The sequence below is a fragment of the Microdochium trichocladiopsis genome (genome assembly GCF_020744255.1).
Source record: "Microdochium trichocladiopsis strain MPI-CAGE-CH-0230 chromosome Unknown B0I36scaffold_1, whole genome shotgun sequence".
Classification (NCBI taxonomy): domain Eukaryota; kingdom Fungi; phylum Ascomycota; class Sordariomycetes; order Xylariales; family Microdochiaceae; genus Microdochium; species Microdochium trichocladiopsis.
This window is the reverse complement of record NW_025763544.1, coordinates 3,049,888-3,060,024: the sequence shown is the minus strand read 5'-3', so window position 1 is coordinate 3,060,024 and position 10,137 is coordinate 3,049,888. Positions and strand designations below refer to the sequence as shown.

Below are 10,137 nucleotides of genomic sequence, written 5' to 3'. Positions count from 1 at the left end.
TTAATTATTGCACAAGCGAGACCGGCAAGGATCAGGGCGCATCGAGGAGTCCCTGCCAGGAGTTCGGGATACCTATACCGCCGGCTTCAACCAGCAACTAGTCTTCCGGCGCGGGCCGTTCGGTGATTCGGACAATATTCGCGCACTTGTTCAGTATCACCGCCCGGGGACCATGTTGGACGACTGCAAAGAGCCCCTGCTCGGAACTATTGCTTTCACGCTCTTAGTTCGATGTACAACTCAAGTGTCGGTGTACAGACTACGCCCGAGTCGTGAACATGTGAAGACTTTGACCCCACGAGGAAAAGATGTCGTAGTCCGGCCCTACACCATGAAACAGACCTCCGGAAGCTACGAGGGGCATGACGTAGAAAGTAGACGCTTGTACAACGCCGCCTGTTCGACCTGAACCACGACGGCGACCCGCTCGATATGAGACGTGACTAGGCTCGCCGGCAGTTGCTCACAGGGAGCTGCTTGCAGCCTCCAGCTCGTGGTTATGCGGCACGCTGCCATTCTCTGGAATAGAGTGTACTTCATCCTGTCGAACAACCGTTTGGTTCACCAAGAATATGCAGATCATTATTCAGTGTCCGGCATATCTGAGAAAGGCTTTCCGCGATCAAGGATCAGGGAGGGCTGGGGACTTGGATCTATAAGTCGCGTGTTAACGACCCAATTTCGCAACTCTTGCCCAGCAATCACGATTTCCCCTGGGCATGAACCAGATTCACAGGCACAGATTGCCGATGGGTACTGCCACCTGTGTCAGTCTGCGGGCCAGATGGCTATGCTCAGCTATAACACAAGCACCCATCAGCTGCAACCTGGTCCGTGGCTGGTTGCATACTCCGCACTTTTGATGGACGATAACGACATTGGGACCACGAACATTGTGGGGAGGAGGTCCCTGGCATGCACGACGATACCGTGTCCAATGCGATAGGCCCAGCGCAATTCGCCAAGCACGCCTTGTGCTGCATGCCGAGACCCCAGGATCCGCCTTGATACGTTGCACAGCACCGGGAGCGCATTCAGTAATCACGCACTGCCCCCATACCTGGAGAGCTTGATGCTGGATCGAGCGAGGTGCTGGGTTTTGCGGTATACTGCGTCAAGCAAAAGGCGTGTGCCTGATCGTGGAAGAAGTGCCTGTGCCTTCCCCTGCCCTTCCCATCCGTCGCGACAACTACAGCCGGGAATCGCGACTTCGGCGGTGCCAATTCGGGCTTTACTGTTGTGTGTGCCGAAACCCGGGCGCCAGCTTATAAACGGAGCCTGCCCGTCAGGTGTGATTGCAGCAGCCAGGGCGGACACGTCGGTACCTGCATATTCGGGAGGTCGATGAGATGGCCCACGACGCCACTGGCCAATGGCGGCGAGAGGAATGGGGACAAGCCTCACGCCAGCCAGCCTGCGATCCACCTGGGCACTCTCTGGGTCGCCGGGGGACTTTGCTCGCACAGTGGACGAAATTTGGTCAGGGGACACGCTGCGAACGCAGGCGGAGACGCAAAAAGCTGGCCGTGTGGGGGGGCCAAGGGGACGCCCCATCCGCATATCGCAATAATTTGGCCAAATCTCCTTTTGTTATGGCGGATCTCGTTGTTATTGTTGTTGTTGTTGTTGTTGTTGTTGTTGTTGTTATTGTTGTTATTGTTGTTATTGTTGTTATTGTTGTTATTGTTGTTATTGTTGTTATTGTTGTTATTGTTGTTATTGTTGTTATTGTTGTTTTGGCCGCCGTGTCCAGAAGAGGCATGCTTTGTCATTGCTTGTATCCAGGCACGCATTGCATCGACCTTCTCCAGCCCGGCCTGGCCACTTGCTGCTGGCCCCATCTCATCTCGGCACCAGAGCGCTTCCCGCTCCTGGGCTGTGGAGGATCCGGGCACACGAGGTCCTGAGAATATCGCAATTCGGCCGAATTGTGGCTCCAGCGCAACGCACCCAGTGGCCCGGCCAAGCAACAGCAGAGCTCGAGGCGACGTGGCAGTGGGCGATAGCAAGCTGGCAATAATCGGCCAGCACTGCGCCGATCAGCCTCAGGTCCGCCGTCAGCCAGCCAGCCAGCCAGCCAAAAGAAGCCGTGGGAAATGAAGCCCCAGGAAGAGAACCCAGCCTGGCTCAGGCCGGGCAATGGTCACGAACTGGCTATCGTCTGGGGCTGGCTTGTCCCTGCCCCTTCATAACCACCAAGCTACACAACGGCACAACGACAATAAGCAAGCAGCGCGTGGGATGGGCCAGGTCCCTTGTACCTTAGCCGCCGCCTTGGCTTTTCTTTCTTCCCCCTTGGGCCCCCCGGTTCCGACAACCCCGGCGGATTATGATGCAACGCTACAGTCTCGAGGGTGCGCCCCGTCTCCGATCGACCAATTGACCAGTCAGGATAAGACATGAGTTGTGACTGGGGGCAAAAGTTTTGGTCCTGAGGCTCGCCAACAACGTTTACGGCCGGCACCCGAGTCAGTTTCAAAGATCCTTCTGCGCGCGATCGCATCTGTCGGCACAGCGCAAGGGCACGACCAAAACTAAAACACCGAGGTCCTTGCTTCTCTGTCTCTCTATATTGCCGTGAGAAGGGTGTGTAAGAACTTTTGGGGCCTTGCGGCACTTGCATGCTTGCTTGCTTGCTTGCGGCCAAGCGGATCGCCCGTTAGAGGCTAAGCTTTGCATCTCTTGAAAGCTTTTTTGTGCCCCCAAGCTTTCTGTCGAGTTTCATACACCTCGTTCGCAGCGTCGCTGAGTTGTCCGTACTGTGTGTGTGCGCTGCGTGTGTGGGCCGGGATCGATCGGGAGCACTCACTGGCTGGTTGTGGCGTGCTGGACTCCCGGAAATCCCTGGCATTCCCAGTGCGCAGTGCAACTGTGTGTGCCTTGGCAGGTGCACATCTGTGTGCACATGCGAGGGATTCAGAACTCGTGCGCAACAGAAAGTACCTTCACAATAATAGCAGCAGCAGCAGAGGCGGTATCGAATAGTGCGTGCTGGTTGGTACATCTCCAAGGTATGCCAACCAGTGAGCGGCACGATAGTGCTGAGCTCTCTCCAGCTTCACTTCAAGACCTGGACCGATGCTGGGCCACCGAGCTCACTTTGGCGCCAAGCCGACGGGGTCAAGGGGAATGACAGTTCACGCCGTAAAAAAACAAAATGAGGCTATGTCTTACAGTCTTGTCGTCGTTTTCTTCAGTGCAGGTTCGGCGAGCGGAACGCGGGGGTGGTTCGTGACTTGGCTGACGGTGTTTTGTCTAAGACATCCGGATTCCTCCAACTGGAAATTGGAGAACGCCAGTCGTGCTTGTTTGTTTACCTATTTCCCGGGTCTCCGAGTGCCTAGGTAAGGAGCGTTCGTGACATTGTGGCCCGGTGGTATAAGAGAAGAGCTCTTTGCGTGCGCATGTCGGTCGATAGTCTCGTGGCTTGGCTTCTTGCCGGGCATGTTGGCAGGATTGCAGAGGGAGATTTCGCGTGCAAAGGAGGATGCATGCCACGCACACTTGGCGGCGCAAGGCGCATTCAGGATGCGGTCACGGTGGCTGGCTCTCCCGCGCCTACGAGGACGCAGGCAGACCAGGATCCTACGTCCCTCTCTGTGCTACTTTGAGAGGGTGAAGAGTTCCCTGGTTGATGCCTCGTTGGGCGATCAGCACACTGGCGTCGTTGAAGGATCGCGCGATGCGCAACGTCGTAGTAAGCCTGCACCTTATTCTCCAGCCCTCCTGGCGGTGGCTGTAGTAGGAGCTAGATGATGTTGCTGATGCTGCTGCTGCTATCTATGGTGGTGAATTGTAAATTGATGTTTGCTTAAAACATTCTGTAGAGACCTTTTGGCTGGGATGCAACATATTTGACTTTACATTTCATTTTACAATATTCTTTGATATTTTCATTTCATCTTATTTTACAACCAAAACCTCTGAATGCCAACTAATTGGCAATTGTGAATTTCATCGCTCTCTCTTTTGCATAATACCGAATGCTGTAAATTTGGCAGACGGCGAATTCCACGGCACGGTCACCATGACAATCTGACTGCATACTCCCAGCCTTTGTCACAACGTTCTCACTTTGGTATCTACCGCTCCATATGATGGGGCCATTTCACCCTTATTCACACCCCCACGCGCAATCTCGCGAGCAGCATGACGACCTTTTCTTCATCTACGAATCAGTCCTCATCTCGTCGTCGTCGTCGTGGCTGTGAAAAAGAGCCAATATATTTGACAGGATCGGCAGTGTTGCCGCGCCGCGCTACTTGAACTACCGAGAGCACCAGCTTTTCTTGGCCCTTGGCGCGCACGCACCCGCTTTGGTGGTTAGGACGCCTCCTCCCCCCAACCAAAGTCCACGAGCACAACTGAAATATCGATCTTCCATTCTCTTGTCTTGGCGTTTTCGCGGATTGAGTCCTGACAGGTCGAGCAATGCAGTAGTAATGACCGGCAAACACTATCTGCCTCTCTTCTTTGTGCTGTTCATCCATCCCCCGTTATCCCCCTTTCCCCGGGCCACAAATTCCACTGGGGGACTTACAGTATCCCCCCCCACGTGCCTGGTATTAGCGTCTTGGTACTGTGCCCTATGTGCGGTATTGGTGAGCTTGCAAATGCCGACACGGAGATCGTGGTGATGTAAAGGCGCTGTTTTCGACGTCGCAATGATCTCTCTGTGTGTCCGTGCGCACACGCGCACACGAAGCAGACAGACAGTCAGACGTGCGATTGTGGTTCCGCCCAACGAGGAGCCCTGCGCTGGCCGGGGGAGCGTAGCGCAAAGATGTACGTGAAGAGTATGCCACGGCAGCTTTGTTCCCGGAGCTTCCCTTTGACGGACATGCTCTCTTTCGCGGGCTGCTTCTTCTGTTGGGGTCCTATGCTGCACGCCGCCATTCATCATCACAGTGGAAGTACATGGCCTGGTCCTCCCCACCACCCACCCTCAGCGACGTATCGTTTTCTCAGACTGCTACTCTGATACACGGGATTCTGTTTCGCTTCCAGCTCACCAGCTTTTTCAGAAACTTGCCTCTACTTGTCTGGACCCCTTCAGGGTCCTTCTGCACAGCAACGCGCGACTTTTGTGATGTCATGGCGTCGTGGGTGAGGCTAGTGGCCAACATGAAACGACGAAGGCTGGGCAATGTTTCGAAACTTCTTTGTTGGCCACGAGGTTGGGGTAGGCGGATGGGGAGGGTCACATCGCGCACTAGCTCCTGCGGCACATGCGAGAGCTTGTTCGGAGCTTATTTTTATTTTTTATTTTTTGAGGCAGTTGCTGTTTCATGCTAGTAAATATTTCGGGATGAATTGTCAACCAACTACACGGGCTCGAAAATGGAGACAAGAACTTTTGCAATCATGACGGACTACGGTGCTTGTTACTGTGTAAATGTCTGGAGGCCACGTTTATTGCTAAAATCTCTGAAAACAGACAAATGGAATGATTGCCAAGGGGATAATACCAATACGCATCGGAATCGTGGTAAACTGTTTCTCTGTGTGCATGGGCCGATTCGACTACAGCTATACGTTCCTGCGACAAGTGTCTCGTTTTGGGCCACCAGCCGAGAGATCACACTTCGGCACATTGACCTTTCACTCTTGTCAGGTTATTAGATACCTGGATTCAATGTAACAATTTAGCTCCATAAGGTACCAAAGAGGCATTGACTGGGAGAAGTTCCCGTCCTAGCCGGAAACACGGTGCTGACATGGTGGCTTTCGTGAATGTTAATGCTATCAGCTCACGGACAAAGTGGCTCGGCTTGGAAAAGTCTACAAAGGCCTGCCATGGTGGAAAAGACCAGGCTTGATCTCTATGTATGTTGTTAAGGAGTCGCTGTTCGTTGTTTCAGGACCTCAAGCCAGAAATGTCCCAGAGCGCTCCTGATATCCGAGATCCGCACGGGCAGCAGTGGCCCCTGGACGGTAGAGAAGCGAACTCAGGACACCGAAGTCGAATATCAGCTGATTTGGTTCAGCAGGACTGCTAAAATCGGACCATATATATCCTTGGTTGATAGACAAACAAAGGACGCTTTAAGTCGCCCTATGAGCTGAGAACCTCGCATTCACTGCACTAGATAACCTAGCAGGACGACTCGGATCGACTGGCATTCCTACTCTGTGAAGGAGAGCTGCCATGTTTCGGGCAGGAACTCGATGTCGGGGCACGATAAAGCACATTTTAGTGACTCGTCGACCACAAGGACCAGAATACTGTCGCCAGATGGAATTCACTGCCCGAAGAAAGTGTCATTTAAGGCTTGACTCTACGCGCATGGCGTAATCACTAGCACATATATGGCGAGATCGTTCCCGGCTTGGAAGTATGAAATAAGCAGGCCATTGGGTGAATTCAGTCATATATGGGAATATTGACGTGTTGATTTGACGCCCTGAAAATATACATAAGTGAACGTAGATCCGAGGTAAAGGCATAAGTCGAAGGGGGTTCTTTTCTTGGGCTCGGACGCACCAAGGAAACCTTTGATCCAGTGTGGCATAGGCACTTGCCATGTACTTTGGCCGGTTTTCATCTCATATGGTTCAGGAGAGAGGGTCTGGGGGGGTTGTAAACCTTCAAGCCTGACATATTATACGAGTTAACTTACAATGGGCTTTTATTCACTGTTAATTATTCGATAACGAGTAGACTCAAAACTATTTTCGCCACGGAACTGAAGGCCACGTGAAGCCTCACAGTCGTGCTTTACCAGAATCACTTGAAGGCTGCTTGTGAAGAGGTTCTCACGGTGGCTTGTGCCAGAGTTCAAGTATGAAACCGAGCTCGTGGGACTCGCAGAGGTCTTCCAAGCTTGGTCTTCCAAGCTTACGACAACGTCACAAGAGAACCCAATGTACTGCGTCGGTCTGGGATTCGTCGTCGTAGCATCGTAATTCATCCACAAAATGTTCCGGATGCTGCAGCCTTTGCAGAGTGGTTTGCAACTTAAGAGCCGAAGCTCTCACTGCCGGCGCATTTGTATTGATGCCGATGCGCCCCAAGCTTTTTGGCATTAAATCTTCCCCGTGACACTCCAGAACATCACCGCACCCTCCTTCCAGAAGCTTGCGTCTTCCAATTCAGGCGACAGCCCGGGTTGAAGCCTATCCCCAATACAATTCTCAATAACTCCCGCTTGGACAGTCAGTACATATATCCCCGACATTCTTACCACCTCTTACGGACGAACCCACAGACAGCTTTTTGATACCAGCAGTTACTTGTAAAAGATGATTCGCGGCCCCAATCCCCCATCACCCTAATCCAACAAATACAAATTGAAAAGCAGCTGTATCAACTTACGCCAGAACACACAGACTCACGAAAGCCCGCGTCGCGCTGCTTCCCTCAATCAAAGCTTGCCACCTCACCACGGGCGAGAGGTTTATCACTACCAAACGATCTCCCCTTCGAGTCTTCTTGCGTCAGCCGACAAAGCCACTGCCCTGCCTACGCAACAACACCACGATGCGCGTCTCTCGATACAACAACAACAACAACGCACAACACCGGAAAAGGTCCGGCGCGTCACCATAAACATCGTCAATTCGTCTCCATGCTCCTTCCCTCCCTCCCCCCCTTCTCTCTCGCTCTCTTAATGGCAAGTTAAGAAACGATTATTGATTGTAAAGCTCTGGCCAAAAATGAACCGACTGCCATCAAATCAGCATGGGTAATCCAGCACCCCCGTCCATCAAACATTCATCAAGGCACAATATCCAAGTCCCCAACGATTTCAAATGCACGGCACGACTTACATATTGATCACCACGCGGAAGTTCGCCGACGGAAGTTCACCGACCTACTGCACTGAATGTAAGGCACCCTGCCTGGGTGGAAGCAACCTGATATTCGGTAGTTGCCCGAGGTCTCCGGCTCTGCCCAATGAGAAGCAACCACACACAAACGGGGACAAGGCCGCCGATAGCCTCGCGACTAGTCATGTTTGCGGACCGACGTCGCCGGACAGGGTTGGGTTGGGCTGAACCTTCGCGGGGCAAGACTTTCAAGAAGGGGGTCACAATGCATTATCCGTTGGAGCAATCAAGCCCCGAGGCTGTTGAATCGCATCAGCGACCACTGATTATCATGTATATTGTCTTAAAGGTACTGCAAGGCTGGAAACAATGTCTGATATCCGCAGATCAAGATAAATTCTACTCAAAGCCAGCGATTGACTGACCAGACTGAACCGTGCTGAAAACCACAGAAGCAACCAAACCCGTGCCCAGTAGGTACCGTGCTAGCTTGAAAAAGTAATGCACCACGCCCGCCAGCTTGCGGGCCTAAGGAAAAGACGCACCCAGAACCACCAGAACAACCAGTGACGGCTACAGCCTCGTGCGTTCCAGCAGGAAACTGCGGCCCAGACTACCCCTGGGCTTTAGTGCTTGGCAGTGACCTTGTCGCCAGTGAGCTTCTCAATGTAGGACTTGGCCATGTCACCCATGGCAACCATGCAAATGGTCTGCCAGACACCGAGACCGATGCGGGGCATGACACCACGGTAGAGACCCTTGAGGCCGTTGCTCTCGTAGATGTACTTGGCGGTGTTGCCGACGGTCATCTTCTTGGGGCGGTTGGGGTCCTCCTTCTTGCTCTGCATCTCGACGCGGATGACCTCGATGGGCTGGTTCCAAGCCGAGAGACCACCGCCGAGGGCAGAAGCAAGGATCTTCTCGGGGACGGAGAGCTTCTCGCCAGCCTTCTTGTTGGTGACATTGCGGATTCCGTCCTCGGCAAGACGGGACAAACCGAAGCGGGAACCCCAGTTGGTCATCTGGCGGATCGCAACGGCGTTGACACCCTTGTTGATGCCCCTGATGCCTTCCTTGCGGTAGATGTCGGCAAAGGTGGCAAAGGTGGACTGGGGCTTGACGCCGGCGGCAGCCTGCTTGTGCTGGGTGATTTCTACCGTCTTCATGCAGGTGCAGAAACCCATGGTGGCATACGCCTGGGCGACACCACCAGTGATTCCTCCGATGATGCCTCCACCAAAGTCGGAGGCACCAGCGGCGCGAGCGTAGTACTCGGCCTCGGATGCGACGAAGAGCAGCACGGCGCCCTTGGTCGAGGCTTCGATCCAGGCCCAGGGGATCAGACCTTGGTAGACTGGGGAGAGAGAGAGGAGAATAGTCAGCATTGTGCCGCTTGTCTTGTCAGTTTTCTTGGTGGAAAAAGGGACTCACATCCGAAGACTCCACCGCGGTTCCAGATGATACGGAGGGCACCGGCCATGGACTCGCCACGGTTTGCGCTCATGGTGGTCTTTGTGACCTCGAGGGGCTGGCCGAGGGTGGTGACCTCGAAGAGGTTGAGACCGGCACCGAGAAGGAGGTTTGAGAACTTGACGGGCTTCTTCTCGAGCTTGGCGGCGACATCCGCCGGAGCGGTGGGGATACCCGTGGTGGCGGACATGCTGTGGATGGGCGTCTGGATGAAGGGGGCCTGACCAAGGCAATCGTGTGCTTCGTCGCGTGGAGGGGAGAGGGGAGCTTTTTGAGAGCGGGACTGACGTGAGGAGTCGGATTGGGGAGAGGGAGGAGAGAAGAGAAGAAGGAACACGGAGGCGGGCAGGAAGGCTGTGGGATATGGGGATGCGCTGGCGAGCTTGGGGAGAGCTCACGGCGCACTAGCAGGGAGCTGGTGGGCGGTTGAGGGTGGTGCTCTAGCCGCAGTCCTCGGCGACCGACGTGGACCCCCAGGGGTTGCTCCCACACCGTGAATGGAGGGGGCCACAAACAAATGGGGCGGCTTACGGGACGTGTACATACGGGCAGGAGCAGCCCGCCGCTGTGCGCTGCTCCCGTGGCAGGCACGATGCAAGGGTGCAACCACACCAGACATGACCTCGGCCGCAGGCTGTAGCCTGCTGACTGTCTATTGCATGCCAAGTAGGTTTGGCAAGCAGACAAGGGACTCGATCTCTATATCTGTCTGGTGCCTTTCTAGATGCCGTCCAATTTGGCACATACAGAGGGGAGGGATGGAGCGGGAGCGACATCGGCCAGGAGCATCACAGCCGCGGGCAGCATCATCACAAGCCAGCGCTTCGACAACCGACGCAACCCCACGACGTGCGAGCTTCCCCATATGGGGTTGCCCGCCGTGTTTCCGACTCTTTC

The 10,137-nt window shown here is 54.2% G+C and overlaps 2 protein-coding genes across 2 annotated transcripts; both read right to left on the bottom strand.

Moving 5' to 3' along the window:
* Positions 1 to 582: 582 nt before the first annotated feature.
* Positions 583 to 1,646, bottom strand: B0I36DRAFT_426963 (uncharacterized protein; the record flags this gene model as incomplete). Its single annotated transcript, XM_046162412.1, has 2 exons — positions 1,326 to 1,646; positions 583 to 653 (listed from the first exon to the last, which is right to left on the bottom strand). Exons 1-2 carry the CDS (start codon positions 1,558 to 1,560, stop codon positions 583 to 585), a joined length of 306 nt encoding a protein of 101 aa, XP_046018593.1. The 5' UTR covers positions 1,561 to 1,646.
* A 6,428-nt stretch (positions 1,647 to 8,074) lies between these two features.
* Positions 8,075 to 9,890, bottom strand: B0I36DRAFT_426962 (mitochondrial carrier domain-containing protein). Its single transcript, XM_046162411.1, has 2 exons — positions 9,202 to 9,890; positions 8,075 to 9,124 (listed from the first exon to the last, which is right to left on the bottom strand). Exons 1-2 carry the CDS (start codon positions 9,428 to 9,430, stop codon positions 8,397 to 8,399), a joined length of 957 nt encoding a protein of 318 aa, XP_046018592.1. The 5' UTR covers positions 9,431 to 9,890; the 3' UTR covers positions 8,075 to 8,396.
* Positions 9,891 to 10,137: the final 247 nt, after the last annotated feature.

Bases quoted from the DNA above. Each gene is read 5' to 3' on its own strand.
- B0I36DRAFT_426962 (XM_046162411.1), bottom strand. From the start codon at position 9,430: ATGTCCGCCACCACGGGTATCCCCACCGCTCCGGCGGATGTCGCCGCC. The intron at 9,125-9,201 runs GTGAGTCCCTTT...CTCTCTCCCCAG, and splicing joins CCGCGGTGGAGTCTTCGGAT to TCTACCAAGGTCTGATCCCC.